General features: G+C 38.6%; 1 protein-coding gene across 1 annotated transcript in view; it reads left to right on the top strand.

Annotated features, from left to right (window-relative positions):
* The window catches only part of helz (helicase with zinc finger), a 97,168-nt gene that overhangs the window by 19,805 nt on the left and 58,186 nt on the right, over positions 1–19,177 (top strand). Inside the window, exons 4-14 of the mRNA XM_084710953.1 lie at positions 418–542; positions 3,906–3,962; positions 4,268–4,316; positions 4,559–4,634; positions 6,452–6,650; positions 7,383–7,490; positions 7,664–7,805; positions 9,194–9,349; positions 9,596–9,866; positions 17,247–17,373; positions 17,499–17,711. Coding sequence (XP_084567079.1) covers positions 418–542; positions 3,906–3,962; positions 4,268–4,316; positions 4,559–4,634; positions 6,452–6,650; positions 7,383–7,490; positions 7,664–7,805; positions 9,194–9,349; positions 9,596–9,866; positions 17,247–17,373; positions 17,499–17,711 — 1,523 coding nt within the window. The remainder of the gene's footprint in view (positions 1–417; positions 543–3,905; positions 3,963–4,267; positions 4,317–4,558; positions 4,635–6,451; positions 6,651–7,382; positions 7,491–7,663; positions 7,806–9,193; positions 9,350–9,595; positions 9,867–17,246; positions 17,374–17,498; positions 17,712–19,177) is intronic.

Below are 19,177 nucleotides of genomic sequence, written 5' to 3'. Positions count from 1 at the left end.
ATTCAGTTTTTAAGACATATGAAAGTCATATTTAAGACATTTTAAGGCATAAAACTCAGATACTTGAATTTAAGACTTTTTAAAGACCTGCAGAAACCTTGTGTAAGGATGACTTGGTGCTTTCACAAAGTATTAACACAGTGAGCTTTTTGAGAAATAATCATCAGTAATGTGGATATAATGACTAAGTGGGTAAAGGCAAATAATAGAACAGGTAGAACAGTCTGGTAAGTTGAAAAAATTGCATCACTTTATTGTAATATGATCTTTAACATCAGGAAAAGACAACACTTATGCCATATCACGATATCCAAACTCTAAGATAACTGAAAATGCATCGTTCTAGAGAACAGACTTGGAAACAAAACCTGAGTGAATGTCCTGAATTAATTCTCTCCCTACCTGCTCCCATCCCAGTCCTGGCAGAAGAGATTGCCAGGGGAGACGGTTCGCTACAGGCCAGCTTGCGTGCCATGCTGTTGGATGGCAGCCTGCAGGAGGTGGTCAGCATCCTCTCCAAAGCCTTGTATGGAGAGCCAATGGTATGATTAATGAACTGTGTATACGATGTATGCATACAGACAGTCAGCCTACACATTGACTGTAATTAGAGTGTTATTCTTAGAGATTATGCTTGTTGGGGTCAGTTCCTTCCCAAAAAGAGGGAAAATCCCAAAAGACATTTTCAGGACACGGGACAGGGACAAATATTGAATATTAATGAACATCACTTCCTTTCACAGTGATCTGAGATGCACCAGTAAAATCAGATAGAGGGTGCTTTGAATGATTTGAGTTGTCTTGTTGCTCAATGTCTTCTTTATTCTTCTTTGCAAAGTTATGGTGGTTTTGTCAAATAGGCGCATACACAGAAGAAGAAACATATGAAAGTACTTGTGAAAGTGAATTAAAAGTAGTTTCAGGCTCACCCAAATAGTTTTTCAACCCAATTTGGTGAACAGTGGAATAATTTATAACCCCAATACCAGGGGCAAGACAAGATTGGGAAAGTTGTGTTATGCTCAGAAACACTTGTTTGAAACATTCAAAAGGTAAACAGGTGATAGTATCATGATTGGGTATTAAAGAGGCATCCGTGAAAGGCTCAGTTGTTCATAAGCACAGATGGGGCAATGCTCAGCATTTTGTGAAAAACTGCGCAAATAGTCCGTCATGTCCAAACTTCAGAGGCCAGCATCTTTGATGGTATGAAGGTGTGTTAGGCTAGGTTAGTGCTAGGGCCATATGATTTGGTAAAAACGTGTTTTTTTCCAGAGACATCACTGCTTATTTCAGTTAGACAATACCAAGACACATTCTGCATGTGTTACAAAAGTGTGGCTTCATAGTAGAGTCCAGCCTGCAGTGCTGACCTGTCTCTCATCAAATATGTGTGGTGCATTATGAAGCACAAATACAACAACAGAAACCCCAGACTGTTGAGCACCTGAAGTTGTATATCAAGTGAGAACGAGAAAGAATTTCACTTTCAAGACTTCAACAATTGCTGTCCTCAGTTCCCAAACACTTACTGAGTGTTTTTAAAAGAGAAGGTGATGGATCACAGTGAGAAACATGACCCTGTTCCAACTTTTTTGGAACATGTAGCAGGCATCAAATTCAGGATGAGTGTATTTGAGTGTCTTTGTACTGTATGCAATTGAATATAAGTTGAAAAGTTTTTGCAAATCATTGCATTCTGTTTTTATTCAAGTTTTACACAATGGTCGAACCTTTTTCGAGTTGTAGTATTCATAAAAAGTGTCAACCTAATGTTAGACTGATGTTCCACAAGGCCAACTCCTTCATTGAAAAAAAGGGCCACATAAGAATAAATCTCTAAGATGAATTGCTCTACCAATAACTTTCTGTTACTTACTAGATGTATCAGACAGAGGGTCACTCTTTATATGTTTTGCTTTTTCCACTCTTTCTACTGCCTGACTTCTCCCTCCCTTTGCTGATCCTAACCGCTGTCTTCATACATCAACATGTGTTTTGCTGCCAAGGTGCCTCCTCCAGCTCCGCTCTTCTCCTGTTTGCAACCACTTCCTGGCCACTGCAACACACGCACACACACATACACACTGAGACTGACTCAAATGCAGGCACAAGCACGTACTCAAAGGTTGAGCTTGGCCCCAAGGTCATCCAACATTTTATGCAAGTGGGGACAGTGCTGTTTGCTAGGCAAGTCTCTGTCCCTCTGTCTCTTTTTGAGTCACGCACAAACAAACATTATTCTGACACAGCTTGAGCAGATTCTTTCCCTCACTTACAGCCCCTCTCCTTTACTCCCACTTTTTCATACATTTTTTTAAACCTCCCTTTCTTGGTGTTTCATCAACTCCTCTGCATCCTCCCTTTCCTTGTATTTTAATGTCAACCTCAGCATTGTAAAGCTGTACTCCCATGGACTCACATCTTGTGAAACAGCTCAATGTTTTCACTTAAGAGGATAAAACCAGACAGTTTTCTCATGCACACAAGACAAATGCTTTGGAACCACAAAGGAAACACTAGAGGAAGCTTAAAACTCATCTTATTTACGTGCCTCTTCATTTTGGCCACGTGTGGTGTTGGCGCTGCATGCTCGGCGTAGTTTAGCTGTCCTGTGGAGTGTCATACAAATGTGTTGTTATTTGATACACAGCTGTTAGGATGTAGCCAACAGTTTTTCTTGGATTTCATTCAATCAGTGAGTGATACTTCATTTAGATTTGTGTGAGCTTGTTCTAAACTTACTTCACAGCAATCAGGTGACACAAATCAGATACCATACCTGCAAATATGGGTTTAAAAACTTGAAACTAGAGAATTTCTTCTGGGGTTTGTACGGTAAGAACTGTTCATTTGGTTAGGATCAGTAATAAATGAACAGTAGGCCCTTTCTGAGAAAAGAAATATTCATAAGTGTAAAACCAAACAGGACAGCCAGTCAGCTGGGTCTGAACAGCTTTTATTGAAACACTTACAGTACACATTTGAATGTTTTACCGGAGAATTATTCAGATTCAGAGGTGTCAGAAGACACATAAACATATTTATTATGGTTTTGTTAATTAAATCCTTGATCTTTCAACTAAAAATACACCTGTATCAATTTTGAATCATCAAATAAGTCTGCGCCAGAAAATTCCTGACTAGATTAAGATTTACAGTACTTCACTAGACTAATATGTGGCAGGAAATCCTCCCACCGAAGAGACAAATTGAAAAAGCAACATATACTGTATACTGTAAGCAACCCATTGAGATGATACATGACTTTAAAGGTTTAAGTTTTTGTCACTCGTGTCCCTTTGGCGTTCTTTGATGTGCAGCAGTTTCACTCTGTCTGCCACTTTTCAAATAGTGTCCGTCATTGCCGTTTGGAGCTGGAAATATTCAAACTTTTGTCGTCCATGCACAGATGACATAATGAAATTTGATTAAACCAAGCAAGATGTGCTAGTTTCTTTCAAAGTGGTTGGTTTTATAGTTATCATGAATGTGCACTTATTGAAGCACTAATTTCAATTTTTTTCATTGCCAATTAATTTGTGGATTATTCTTCAATTAATCAATTAGTTGTTTGGTCTGTAAAATGTCAGAAAATGGTTATTAAAAAAAAACCTGATTGTTGGTTCCCATAGATGTCAGTGTCTTAAGATGTCAGTCTCAAAAATCTTGTTTTGCCCTCAACCCAAACAAAAACTTTACTGTCATAAAGGACTAAAGAAGCCAGGGAATATTCATATTTAATAAGCATAAATCTGAGAATTCTGACTTTGTTTTCCTCACAAAAATACTCAAACTGAAAAATCGCTACTTGAAATTGTTGGTGATTAACTTACTAATCGATTCATAATAGATTAATCATTGCAGTTCCAGCTGTAATGACATTTTTTTCCCTTCTTTCACAGAATGGCATTGTCGCAAAAGACCTGAGCAGATTAAAAATGCTCTTCTCAGAAATTGAGGTGAGTGTCTCTGCTCTCCTGTCCTCCTTTGTTCATTTCTTTTGGTGCTTGTTGGTGTTACAGATGATGCTTTAATGTTTGCAGGGGAGAGTCATAAAGATGACTAATGGCCTAATTCCACCGCTAACTTAATTATTCTTGTGCTCGCCTGCGTAGCTGGTAGCTGTTGGGGATTTATTACTCTTTTGTCTGTAAGAAATCCAGTAGTCCAGCTGCTTGTGTGGCTATGTTAGTCGTTGACATAATAGTAATAATCTTTTCTGCTCCCATCTCCACCCACCCTGCCCGATCTTTGTCTCTGTCAGGCTATAAATAGGGAGATGGCACCAGAATACACAGATGACCAGGAGGAAGGTGAGCTAATCTGTAGCATGACTTGTTTTCAATATATCCCTCAACTTCATAACAGAGAATGACAATGTGCTTTGTGCCAAAAGTGCTGTACGTATTATTAATGTTGATAAGGTCTTAACTCAGCCATTTGGTAGCTTGAGCACATTCGAAGCAGGTTACAATCTGGCTGCAGCCCAGTTTATAATGTTTTTGAAGGCTTTGGCTCAATGTCCTGTTGACCATTTGGTTGTGTGTATTGACAGAAGTCCAAGATGGCTGGCAGTTCCGGCCTCCACCCAGAGGAGTCACCAGCAGCGAGGAGTACACCCTCTGTAAAAGGTAACGCAAATGTTGCAGAGGAAAATTAATCAGCAGTATCTGCTGCTGTAGATGTGAAAGAGAATGAGTTGATCGTAATGTGACTAATATAGCTTACAGGAAGTATTGATGGTGTGTAGTTACACTGGAGGCCATAAAATTATGATTCATGGTAGTCAAGTGCCATAAATTTTTATCATCTGTCTTCACACTGAAGGAAACCCTCAACAAACATCAGCACATCCTGGATATTTATGTAGAAGGATACCAACAAATCTGTTGAGCATTAGACTTGGGCTCAATCCCAAACCCTCACACTATCCACTCCCCCTCTGTTTGCGTGTTCACATGGAGGTTTGTCATATTAAGGGTCATCCCAAACCAATCAGGGTGGAGTGTAAGTGGACTGTAAAATCCTTAAATAGCGAGTTGGCATCGGTTCAGCTTGCAGTGGTCCCAGCAGTAAGTGCATGTGCATCGGTATTTTAGCACTTCAAGCACTCACACTTTTGTTTTCCTCAGGTTGACTTTACAGTCTCAATCAAAATCACAGAATGTGTTTAAAGTGGTAAAAGATGAAACAAAAAAGAGGAGAATGCTATTTTTTTTTATGATTTTGAGACCTAGTTTTATATACTAGACATTTTTGTAATCATTCAAATTTGGCTTGGTGTTTAATAACACATGTTTCTGTGTTGTAACAAACTTAAGAACACCCATTGATTGTTGCTTTACTGTCCCTTTATGTAGTTGACAACTAATCAATCAATCAAGTAATCACTGCAGCTATAGTTGTGTATCCACAAGTCAGCTATCTACTGCCTGCATAGGAGATTGTGAGAATTTTAAGGTCATTATTGTGTCAGATTTTGTTTGTAAGGATTAAGAAATACAATTTTGGCATTCAAATAGATGGATTGAAATATATTAATATTGACAGATTTTTTGTTTACCAAACATATACAGGTGCTATACAGAAATGCAGGTGTTGCTATCAAAAACAGATAATTTTCTCTTCCTTTAAATCACATTTCTGGAATTGGTTGTTTATTCTATCAAAGTTAAAAGAGACAGATTTCTTTCACAGGAGTTATATATGGACACATCTTCAGATGACTTAGTTTGTCTGACAAAAAAATTCAAATGTTCAAGATTTGCTGTAGTATGAAACAGAAATGCAACAAATTCTCAGACGGGGAAAGCTGCAACTAACAAATGTCTGATACTGGTAAGGCGTCAATTTCCAGGTCCCATAATTTCCTTGTAAATAGGTGCTAATTAGCAGGTAATTAATGTAAAACTTCCCAGATATTACCTCTAAATTACCACCAAAAACATAGTTAATTATGAGATAATTAGCAAGTACTGTTTTCATGTAGTGGGTGGTAATTACCAGGTAATACATTTGAAATTTCTTAGAAATTACCACCAGTTTTCATGGTAATCATGTGATAATTCGCAACTGTTTATGCAAATAATCACATAAATACCATGAATTTGGGGTATTTTGCAGGTATTATATTATTTCAAATATGTTGCTTTGTAATTACTATCAAATACATGAAAACAGTACCTGCTAATGATCACATAATTAATGAAATTTGGGGTAATTTAGAGCTAATTTGTGGATAATTTCTAAGAAATTTTAAATATATTACTTGGCAATAACGCACATTCACCATGAAACTGTGGGACCTGGAGATTGAAGCATTACCATGACATTCTAAGTGATTTCATTTGGTAAAAAAAATGTTGAAATTGTTTTCTTTAGTTGAAAACTTGATTAATCAGCCACTTGTTTTAGTATTAGCTGAGCACACAGTTTGTCTGTGCTGCAGGTACTTGGAGCAGGGTCTGTGTCGGTATGGGGCCCAGTGCACGTCGGCCCACTCGCAGGAGGAGCTGATGGAGTGGCAGAAGCGCTACGCGTCACGCCTCATCCGCCTCAAACAGCAGCAGGAGAGCAAACACTTCACTGAGAACTACATGGAGACTCTGATAGAGAAATGGATGAACTCCCTCTCCCCTGAGAAAGTGGTGAGTGCTTGAATAGAAAAGGTGTCTGTTGTTCTGTGTTGTGATTTTCTTAAAAGCTTCTCTAAACTTTTATACCACCACACACACACACACACACACACACACACACACCTTTTAAATCTAGTGGGGGCAATACCAACACCCTTGTACACACACCAAACAATGGCTACCATAGAGGGGTGTAAATCACAAGTTTCATCACGATACATTATCATATCAATATTATTTGGTCAATTATACGATACTTGCCGATTTAATTCAGGGGTTTGAGATAGATATCAGACAATATCATATATCATGTCCATTTAAGACAGTAAGTTATGATTTCAACAAATTTGTGACTGAACTCTACCAGACATTTGTGACACAGACATATTATGGGCATTTCAGAATAAAGGTGTATCTTAAGGATGATGATATAGATTTGCATCAGTGATAATGGATCATTAAGCATTAAATTGATAAACTGATCCACATCAGTGTATCGCTCTACCTTTCCTTGAAGCATGATATTGAATAAGACACATTCATAAGGCTTAATAAACACTATGAAGCCCTTAGCTGGCTCTTGACTCTTGTGTAGCATGCAGTATGTGACACGGACGAACTTCTTCAAAGGTTGTGTTAATTAATATGTTGTCCTGCTGTATTTTCACCAGTGTTTGACAGCCTGCTTTTTTTAAGTTGAATTTCTAGATAGATCTTGTCTCAATGTGTTTTTTCTTTTTCTAGCTAAGTGACTACTTAGAAGGAGTGAATGTAGAAACCAGCTCCAGCCTCTCTGTTACTGTCACCACCAAAAAGTCCTCCCACTCATGGACCTTTTCCTTGTTGTGCAAGGTAAGATGAAATGTTGAATAGTGAGCATGTGCGCATATTCAAATTTTTTGTGTCTAACCATTTTGCACTGTGTCACTACAGTAAATAAAGCAGTATTCTGCACTGCACACTTGCATTGGTTGGTCTGCGCATTTGAATGTTCTGATTATTTTCTTGTCTCTCTCTTTGACTAGCCTGCTAGAAAGCTGTACCGCATCGCACTGCTGTATGATGCCCACCGACCACACTTCTTCATCACTGGTGTGTCAGCTGGGGAGCGGCTACAAGCCCTCCCCAAAGGCTGCCAAGAGTGGACTCCAGGCGAGGAGACAGCAGGTAGGGGCAGGCAACATCACAGTCACAAAAAGTGGTAGAAGTCATTGTGTAACACAAAAGTTTCCCTCATTTTCTTTCCCTCCAACCAACTCTACCCCCACCCTCTAACCCTGACACAAGGAACCAAGAAGACCGTGTACATAGATAAGAACACAGAAACGCCAAAACGGACACAATCAACAAACCAACATTTGCAAGACTACAAATATAGCCTATCCATTCTTTCTAACCCCACCTCCCTGCATAAAGCACACAGATGCAAAAGATTAGATACCAATGTCCTCCCTCATCCATTATGATATCCACAAAAATAACCACTATGTTATTTCTTGCACATCTGGGTGAACATTACCTTGTCGTTTTTTGAGATATACACTTCTTTCCTCAGTCATTTCTTATGTTCACACATCTCTGTCACACATAATTAAGCAGGTGCTGGATCTTGTGACAGTGGTACAGACTTGTTTAGGCTATAACGTCTTAATTTGAGGTCTGAAAAAGATTTGTTTTAAGCTAATAAATCACATTTGGCTCTATACATACAGTCTGTGACATCACACATATATTTTGTGGTGTTAAGTGATGCATCAGTCCTATCTTACATTGGTCTACAGTTTTTAATTTACCTTTTTTCAAATTCATAGGCAAGTGGAAATGGGAGTTCCTAAAAACTGCACCAGGTATTTCACCCGGGGCTGGTGCCTTACATCCTTTGTCACTGAGCATTATGTCCCTCATGTGCATTCTTGTTAGCTCGCTTTGGGGCGTCTCGTCTTGTTAATATTACATCTTCATTAATGTTACAGTTTGTGCAGTGCAGTTTTTTCATTCTGAAATTAGGCTTGTTAAACCTTTCCTTCAGACAAGTACAACATGCTGTATACAGTTACATACATTTTAACAGTGCAATTATTATTTAGACACTTTGACTGCAAAAATGTCCTAGAAGACAACATTTGTATTGACAATGATCAATACGGTGCAGCTCAGTTAGTGTGTACAACTTCAGTGGCAAAGATATTATGACAGCCTTGAAAAACACTTCATATTAACTTTTTAAAGTTTTAATGTTTTTTCAGCCGAGAAAGTAACCATTTAGATTCCCAGTATGTGGTCAGTTTATCTAAATAACACCTATTTGGAAATTTGCTGCAACAGTTTTCATTTTCCAGAGACCCTGTATTTTGTGTCCCAGGTGCTATTTTTATTGTCTCTTGGACAAGTGGACATTCTTAATTTTCGAGTGCTGTTCTAGGTACCTTGAAAGTGCTTGAAATGTATTCTTAAAAAGCTGTATGAACCCTGACATTAAAGTTTCATCTCTCTTGTGTTGTCTACTTTAGTTTGCAAGTTAAAAGTCCTTACACTGAACTTTGCTGTTCTGACAGTGGCAGCAGACAATGGCCTGGACCACTGTGTCTACAAAGTAGCTGTGGGCTTCAGCACAGAAATCTTCGGCACCTTCCGACAGACCGCCGTTTTTGACTTCGGCTCAGAACCTGTGCTGATGCAGCGGATCATGGTGGACGCTGCCTCCATTGAAGGTATGCTAAAAGCAAGAAGGCCATCTAGAGGTCTTTGAAAAGATTTTTCAGTGTTATTTTGTTAACATCAGTGTCAAGTTATTCCCTGTTTGCTAATCATATTTGGATTGATATGCTTGGCACATCATTTTTTGTAGTATTTTAAGTTTTTAAATATGTTAAGAAGATGCTTAAAATCGCTAAATCACAATAGGTTAAATAAGAACCTGCAGGGCCTCTAAGCACCCTCCTGTCTTTTGCTCTCAGACCTTGAACACCTGATGGCAGCCAGGCAGCAGCTCTTGATGACTGCAAAGCGCTGGGACTCTTCCTGTAAGACCATTGTAGAATTCACGCCCAATGAAACGATGGCTGAGCTGGAGCGCAGCCTCCTTTCTCGCTATCAGATCCCTCTGTCGGCCGACCAGCTCTTCACCCAGTCAGTCCTGGACAAGACTCTGACCAAAGACAACTACCAGGCCCGACTGCACGACCTGCTCTACATAGAGGAGATTGCACAATACAAGGAAGTTAGCAAGTGAGGGTTCATATTTTTATTCTGTTCTCTTAATGGTGTTGTAGGTTTTCCACATCTGTGTGTAAAGTCTGAGTTGAGCAGTAAAGACTGAGCAACACTGATTAACATTTGACAGTTTAAACACACCTACTGACAATATTGCAGATAAATTTGACCACAAAATGTAGCTAGAAAATAAATTATCACTAACATGTATATTTTCTAGGGCTTGATGGATGGAGTCAGTACTGGTACTAGGGAGTTAAAAAAATCCAATATCGACCTCCGATGCATCTGACTTTAATGTGTAAGATACAAGTGCATCGGATCAGACGGCCTGTATCGATAAAAAGCTGAACATGAATCGGAAACAAATCGATGCAGCACTAGCGTATCGATACATCTCATTAGGACACGCATATGTTTCATTTTTGGCATCAAGGAGCCGCCACTGTAAATTTCCTCCATTTTCTCTTGCCTCTGCCTGCACCGCTCTTGCTGGACGCGTGCTGCCGTGCTCACACAAAACAAGCGCTCCCCCCTCCCTCTCCTGTGTCTCCTCTTCATTTCATCTAAACAGTCGGCGCTGAAAACAGCAACAGAAGTGACATTGTACCATGTCGCACCACCAAACTTTCATAATGCGCAAGTGTATAATAAGTTTGGGTTTATAAGAAAGATAAGAAACGCTGCTGCAGATCATTAATGTAAAACATGTCTGACAGCAGAGAACAGAGACACAGTCTGACCCACAGAGACGTCATGTCACTGTGAGAGCAGGTAACACTTCACTGTTCCTCCACACTAATCTAAACCACAGCACTCTTCATATGAAACACAGCAGCACATCATCTTACGGCAGAAACACTATTTTAAATTATTTTAAAGTTTGTTCACAGATTCTCATTTAGGCTACAGGATCTCATTTACACATGAGACTCATAATTAGATTTTAACTCCACTGTAATGTCTCCTTCTCTCTGCCTCTACTGGTACTATATTTAGTAAAACTACATATGCTACAAATGTAGCATTAGTTGAATCAAAATGTAAAGACTCACACATTGCATTGTCTTGTATTGCATCATATCTTATCCTATTATTACAGAGCTGAATTGAACCGAATTGTTGGCTATTTAAAAATGTCTAAGATATATCGTATCGTTGAACCTGTATTGGGATACATATCCGATCGGTCTCAGTCAGTGAGATACACATCCCTAATATAAACATACATTAATTTCAATTATAATTTAGTTTGACAGTAAAGTTTTTTGTCCATTATGATATCATTAGTATTATGAATAATTATAAATAACTATAAAACAAAAATAGAGCAAAATATATTTATATATTAAACCTGAATTAAGAAAAAGGAACAAATATAATACTGCCTATAAATTGAACAAATAAAAACAATCAGCATTATGTTCTGTTAAAAAAAAAAGTTTTCATGCAAAATGCAAAAAACGTATTACTTCAATTTAGAAAAATAAGCATTAAATCTATGTACAGGTGCAGCTTTTATCAGTCTTCTTCCACATTGGCCAACTTGTAGAGTAAGCTAATATTTCTGTGATAAGTTGGTGTTCAGGCATAAAGTGATGTTGTCTATCTGATTGGGAAAGCCTTCAGCTGAACAATGTGAACATTGGTATAACTGCGGAAGAAGTTAATTCTAGCTGAGGTAGGGGTCTCAAAGTGCTGGCCTGGGGGGCATTTTTGTCCACCTATAACCCTCCCTCTGGCCCACAACATGTCACCAGTATAACGTAATCCAATCCCTGAAAAATATTTTATTTTTTTTTTCTAGTTGTTTAATGCCAATTTTATCTTAAGTTGAATACAATTGAAATAAAAAAAAATAAAAAGTTATACATTTCTGCAGGATTGCGCAACTCAATTTGCTGATATTCTGTGTCTAGTAAAGAACAGGTTGTTCAACAATATTTCTCTATCAGCAAACACAGTGGCAGACCAGATTAGCAAGTTATCAAGTGACATTTGTGATCAGTTACACGACAAAGCAGTTTTTCGACTGGATACTCTGTGGTATTTGACAAAAGCACAGACAAAACCGACAGTTGCCATTGTCACCAGGAGTATTAATGACCAATGCAAAGTTAGAGAAGAGCTGCCGAATTTGGGTCCATGGCTAAATCTTGTATAGAAAAACGTCTGGAAACTGCATGATTTTGTGTTATGTAAGTGCAGACTAAAATAAGTATATATTTCCTGTGCCCTGCACAAAATGAGTAAGAGCATATTCTCCTGGTCACAACAATGGAGACTCAGTAGCAGCCGGTTTGGTAATGTTAAATGTTGTCGAATAGGTGAATCTACTACATCCTAGTTCTCCATCAGTGGAAACAAGCTCAGAAATTAATTGTTCCAACCCTGAAAGAGTGCGTTAATCTGTTTGTAGTCTGTAAATGAATTACATTAAATGGGATTGTGCTTGGCTTCAAGGAGTCTAAATTTACAGTCACATCTGATATGTTTATATCTGCATATGTCTTTGGTATGATGCTAATTTAAAACCATAGCCTTACTGTCTTAACCATTCTGAAGTGTTGACAGCAAGAACTAATGTTAGGTACAGCCTCATTCTGGCAGTGAACCTGACAAGATCCTTTTACAAACAACCTGCACTGAAAAGACAGGACATTTCAAGTGCATCAGTAGAAATGAAAAGATAATATAGAACGTGTCCTACCAGATACTTTAAATAAATATTTTTATTACAGTTTGAGAAATAATCTTGACTCAAGGTTCACTGACTTATGTTTTCCTGGAGCTTGCAACAATTTTTGCATCCTTGACGCCAGAACAGTCAAGAAAACACGTCAGTGACAGGTCAGACCAGTCGACATAACAGGCCTCTTGTCTTAACAGTAATTTTGTCTTGTCAGTAATTTAGCTATAAATAACAAACATCACTCTAAAGTAGAGCTGCACAATACATTGTTTGAGCATCGTCATCACAATGTACATATGTGCAATAGTCACATCGCAGGTCCTGCAATGTAGGAGGCAAACAAAATCATCTAATTTAAGGGTACCTGACACACACTGCGTGCAGCGATCAACCAATCACAATCGTTCTTAATCAGTTTACCAAAGCGGACCACGCCCCTGCATATGGAGCGAGTCACAAGATCAGTGCAGGTTAATTGTCCACAAGAAAGCAGCAGTAACATAAAGTGCTATTCAATCATCTGGTGAAAATTCCTGTATTTTTTCATATCGCAATATATATCGCAGGGTTAAAAAAAATCGCAATGTCAGTTTTTTCCAATATCGTGCAGCCCTACTTGGCCCTAAAGTTAAACAACCTTTTGTTTGGTTTGTCTGACCTTACTTGACTCGACAACTATAAAACAGTTGCTGATGTTTTTGATACAGTTTTTTTTTTAATATATAATATAATATTGTATATATAATTTTTGGTCACGTTAACCAAAAATTAAAATAAGTTAAAACTGCTGATCACAGTTGTTTTTGGCTTTATGAGGATGTTATTTATTTTTCAAGCCACGTATTTTAATTGATTAATTTAGAATCACATGACGACAATAGTCAGAATGTGACACGGGATAATGTAAATGAATTTTCAAAATATTATTCTATCATTTTAGAATATAGAAAAAATAGAAAATTTTAGAATTTTTTAAATCAATATGTAAAAATTATGTTTTTTTTTTATTTATTAATTATTTTCTTTTTTTTAGAGACGTGACCTTAGTCATTCAAGTTCTTTACCCACATTTTAAAGGGACAGTTCAACCTAAATCAAAAATACGTATTTTCCGCCTGGCCTGTAGTGCTATTTGTCCATCTAGATTTATGTGAGTTACAGAATTTTGGAGATATCTGCCGTTGAGATGTCTGCCTTTTTTTAAAAACGTAATTGGACTTAATGACTCTCAAAATAATCCACAGACCTTGTTGTGAGCAGTTTCATCTCGCAGCTACTTTCTGTCTATTAAAAAGAAAGTGGTGCTTGTAGTTTCTAAAGTAGTTCTGGTAGGTTCTACTGCAGAGAGAAAGTAGTTCCTACATGAAACTGCACACAACAAGGTCTGTGGATTATCTTGAGTAACAAGGTCATGATTTTTTGGAAAGAGATAGTGTTATTGAGTTTTTTATGGCACTTTCAGAACCACAGGACTATGGCAGATATCTCCAAAACTCTGCAACTCACACCAAAACAGTATAGCTGGATTTATAGCACTGCAGGCCAGAGGAAAAAATGTTCTTTTTAATTTTGAGGTGAACTGTCCTTTTAATGTGCAAAATGTCTAAAAATCCTTTATTTTGTACTTTGCATCACACAGTTATTGTTTTCTCAACCCCATAAAATGAAATTCTGTTTTTTTTAATATGAAACCTTGGTGCTATGAGATGTCAGCCCACCACAAGGTGTCAGACTCGACTTTCAGTTTGAATCTGCTGTGTGTGTGAGTGAGAGAGAGAGAGAGAGGGGGGGGGGGGGGCTGTGTATCTCACACACAGCTTGGCTCACAGTTCCAGTGCCATTTAATAACATGTGTCTAAGGTAATTTCTTGGGTGTGGGTGACGAAAATTGTGAGGGAAAGAAAAGAAGAAAGAAGAAAAAATCCCCACCTGCCACTCCACTGGTTAAACTAGGTGTGACGCTGATAACTGGTGAAATCACAGGAAATGCTTAATCCCACATTCAGCGATAGTAATACTGTGGACCCTCCTCCACCTCTTTAAACGTCTCAGCTTTGCTCTCAGTTTTGATCTTGTCTTGTGACTCACTGTGTGATTTGACTTGGTAAGGGATTGAATCGTGGATTCCTTTCTGTTATTACCTGCAGTATAAAATGTTCTTTCAATCTGCTGCGTTTCCATTGTGCATATGAATAATCTCTCTGCCTGTTAAACCGTCCACGCTCTGCCAGGTTCTAATGCTTTTCATGGCTGATTGAGTTTCAGCAGGAGATTTCCCTGCCATTTGCAGATCCCATGACAGATGTTAAAACTTCAGTCATTTAAGTGTTATAATTTAAAGGAGAATTCTGTAATACATTTACTGTAATATATTAGAAAATGACCATGATATATCATTAGAGATCAAGCAAATATAAGTTGAAATACTCGCTTCTCTGGCATCAGTGCGGCAGCCACGGTGTCCTCCTTTGAAATTAGTATTCCGGCCTGTAACTTGTATTTTTATTTGCCCGATTTACGTTGATCAGTGTTCAAATTAATGCTGAATGTTTGCTGAATGAGTTGTAAGAAATTATTAATAATCTTGTAGAAGGAGTAGATGTTTAGAACTGAGCTTGGCAGACAGTGAGACAGGCAGCTAGTCACCTCAAACTCTAGAGTGTGTATTTTCAGAGCAATGAACTTTTGTTGCCAGGATAAACTTAACATTGACAGACAATTGACTGTTATAAACAGCTGATCCTCTTACAGTGAAACACTTATCATTGCTTGTTATTGTCAATTCATGATGTTGCAGGCATCCTGCACTCCTGCAGCCTGCAGTGCTTTCACAGGTCTGTGGAGGAGGGGATGGGGGAAACAACTGGCTTCAACTATAGATCGTATATTAATAGGATTTCAACCTATTTAATATATAGTCAGTAGCTCCAACTTGCTATTTCAGCTGCTGTACTAATTTTTGCACATGCAATTGCAGCAGATTGCTTTTTAAACTACTTGGCTACTTGAGTATCTCTCTGAGTAATCTCACACTAGATTTATTTCTTGCTTGATGAGAGTGACATTTCCCCATTTGGCCACCTCCTATCAGGAGGTCATGAGGCATCACCTGATGGTCTAAAGTGAACATGGAGTGAGTCATGGAGAACCAAGAGGGCCTCGCTGTCTTTGTTGGTCTAAACGTTTCCCTCTTTCTGTGAGTACAGCCAGTGGGCTGATGCAAAACCATGACAGGAAACCACAAGCATCCCTTTGGTTGAGTAACGTCACTGGTTTGCGAATAATAAATACAGAATGTGTTAACTTATCTGCGTGTGTCAGTCACCCATCAGAGTTCACCACCAGCATTGCTTCCTGTTTCATCATTTCAGATCAGGCACAGACCAGAGAGACAATCTTAGACAATCTGGGACTGAAGTGAATATTTTCCCGAAAGTGCTTCAATTTTCAGTGGTTGCTTTTCTCTGAAGGACTCCCATATATGAAATAATTTGGCTGACAGTGTTTTTATTAAGGGGACCTTAGATTTTAAGGACTTTGTAAAGTTTTTACAGAGTGACAGTGTATAAGATTTTCTTTGGATCCCATCTTACCCATGTATTCCAGTCCAAACCTTTTGTTAAAAATGCTTGTGCAGGTTTTGTGTTCACAGCGGCAACTGTGCAAACATGCCATCAAGTGATGCCCAGCATCCCTCTTGCTGTCACCAATCTGTATTCACACACATTGCATAGATGATGTTTAATATGTTGCAGATATGAGTGAATGGTATGCAGGTCATTATGTGGTCTAAGCTCAGAAAACTCAAACAAGAAAAACCTGTTAAAAATATACAAAATCCAGGAAGTCTTGCGCAGTAATAAGTGATACAGACAGCCATAGGAAAAATAAGCCAAGACTGTCTTCTGGTGAAAGGATGCTATAAATTTCATCATCAGAAAATCTGTTACACAGTTTCAGTAGGTGTGTCGGGGGCTGGTATCACTCTTAGCCAATTATATCGTCTCCTTTATCCATTTCAAAGCATTTCCTTGATGCGCTGACAGTTAAGTTATTAAATGGAGACTTTCTCTTAGAGCAAATGTGTAATATTGTGTGAAATGTGAGTTTACAGTGACCTGAGTTTGAATATGTGGCACAAGGCTGTGCTGCTGGAACACCTCCAGGATTAAGGTGTCATCCCTAAAGGAAGGATACATATGTGCCTCAGTGACGACAGAACATATTGTGATCAGGGTGCTCATGGGATATTAAAAAGTCTACAGTCCAATAATTTAAATTTTAGGCCCTAAAATGTCTTTAAAATGTCTTATTTTGACAGGCCTTACAACTTGATTTGATTTAGTTACTTTTATAAAGTTGCATTGTGTTTTGGGGAATATTTGTCTCGTCAGAATTTATCGGATCACACCCAGGTACTGTTTTGCGATGTGGTGTGTGGACTAAAACCAACATGGCCTCAGCTTGACCCACTCTGCTCTGGACACTAAACATTAGTCATATGAAATACATCTTACATCGCACTTACAGTGATCTTAAAAAGTCTTAAATTTGACTTGTTGAAACTTACAGAAACCCTGTGTGATGTTGGTTCTATTTTATAAGTATCACAAAACATTATCGTGAAGTTTTTGCATTGCTTTATAAGCTGAAGATAGAGGGTTGCAACACATAATCAAATGTCTGTGTTTGTCTGCCCGCAGGTTTAACATCAAAGTGAACCTCCAGCTAGTCAACAGTTTTATGCTGACAGGCATTTCTGTTGGAGCCAAGTATGCCCAGAATGGACAGCTCTTTGCACGCTTCAAACTCACTGAAACACTTTCTGAGGTAACTGGATTGGTTGCATTTCCAGTTTCATTAAATTTGAGACATTGGTTTCTGCTTTTTCCACTCATAACTTCTGTATCTAGTAGTTAGTTTACTCTCCTGATCTTTTTTTTTTCTTACCTCAGGACACATTAGCAGGGAGGCTAGTGATGACCAAGGTGAATTCAGTCCTGCTGCTGCCTTTGGGCCGTGAGGGGTTAAGCAGCCAGCCGCCCCCTGGGGTCAAGGAGAGAGTTTATGAGGCCGTGATCGAGGAGAAGACCAAGGATTACATCTTCCTAAGGATCTGCAAGGACTGCTGTGAGGAGCTGGGGCTTATGCCTGACAGAGAGATACAGGTATGGGTTGTGTCAAAGGCTAAGGAGACACTTCTTTGCTTAAATGCTCAACATGTTAATTCTGCCGCTAAGAGTGTCTACCCTATTAACACAGCATTGTTTGATGATGATGTGATGTGCATGGGATCATGGGAATTGTTATGTTCACTTTTAAACCACCACCATCTATCAAACGCAAGTCAAGCAGAAATCATGTCCATCAGCGAGGTAATATTAAAGTTTTATTTACATTTACATTGGTTGGAAATATTTGTGATTATGACCACATGATAAAGTCTTCCCTAAGGTGCCCTTCTAGTGGACAAAATATAATAGATTGCCCTCGGGTGCCCCTCCAGTGGAGATTGTATCATCTATGGTGTTCTTTCAGTGGAGAAAATGTGGTGAAATGCCCTCTAGTCCTCTCCCATAGGAGAAAAAATGATAAAGTGCGCTCTAGTGCACTTCTAGGGGACAAAACATGATAAAGTACATCACAACCTTTAGTTTACTGGTGCCCCAGTGCACACAGCAGGTGGCTTTTTTGTTTTTTTTTCCTTTTGCCCCAGCCCTTCAGACAGCCTGAGTCCATCTCTGGTCCAGCATTTTTACTCCTTTTAGTGCTTATAGTTTAAGCATGAGATCATGCTTCAGCATCAGATATAAGTTAAGGCTGGTAGACGATCTCTTAACACTACAATATTTGTACACCTAAAGAGATGTTAGTCAGCGTACAGCTCACATTTTTTTCCACTCTGATGTATTGGTCTGGAAAAAAACTTTGAAGGTTTAAGTTTCACTTGCTGATCAGCATTTTAACAAAAGGTTAAAGAACACAGCCTTTCTAGGAAAACCTTTGTGTGCAAGTCTGTCTGTCTTAGCACCGTTTTGTCTCAGGTTCTCTGGTTCTGAGAAATAGCCCTTTATTGAATGACTCTACCTTCGTCAGCCCCAGCTTGATAATTTTCCCCTCCAGCCTGAACGTCGGCAGATGAAGCGAGGCTCTGTGTTAACAGTTATCAAAACAACCCTCATCCTATCACTGTGGGAGCGTAATCTTCTTATTCTTCTGCATACACTGCTCCTGCCTGCGTACGTGCTACAATTTCATTTCCCTATCTCCTCCGTGGGTTCTTACAATATTCCACACAGCCTTGAAGTTTCATCCTCTCTTCACTGTGGCATATCTCAGGCTTTCCTGCTCTTGTCTTTGTTATTTATTTCACTTTCTCTGTCTTTCTTCCCCACTTTCCTCTTCATTGTGTTCACAGTTCTTCTCATCTCTTGTTTCATTTTCTCTCTCCCTCTGATTTTCACACTCCTATCCTAAAGGCGGTGTATATTTTACAGCATACCTGTTAGGAGCCTGTTTCTGTCTGTATGATGATGACGGCCTCCAGCAGAGGAAACAAAATCTTCATGTTTATATATATAACTGGTTAAAGCCAAGGGATTTAACAGAAATATAAATGGCTCAAGGCTCCCCA

The sequence above is a fragment of the Lutjanus erythropterus genome, chromosome 3 (assembly GCF_056507025.1).
Source record: "Lutjanus erythropterus isolate fLutEry1 chromosome 3, fLutEry1.hap2, whole genome shotgun sequence".
NCBI classification, from domain to species: Eukaryota; Metazoa; Chordata; class Actinopteri; order Lutjaniformes; family Lutjanidae; genus Lutjanus; species Lutjanus erythropterus.
The sequence above is the reverse complement of the archived record's forward strand: the minus strand, read 5'-3'. Positions and strand labels throughout refer to the sequence as shown.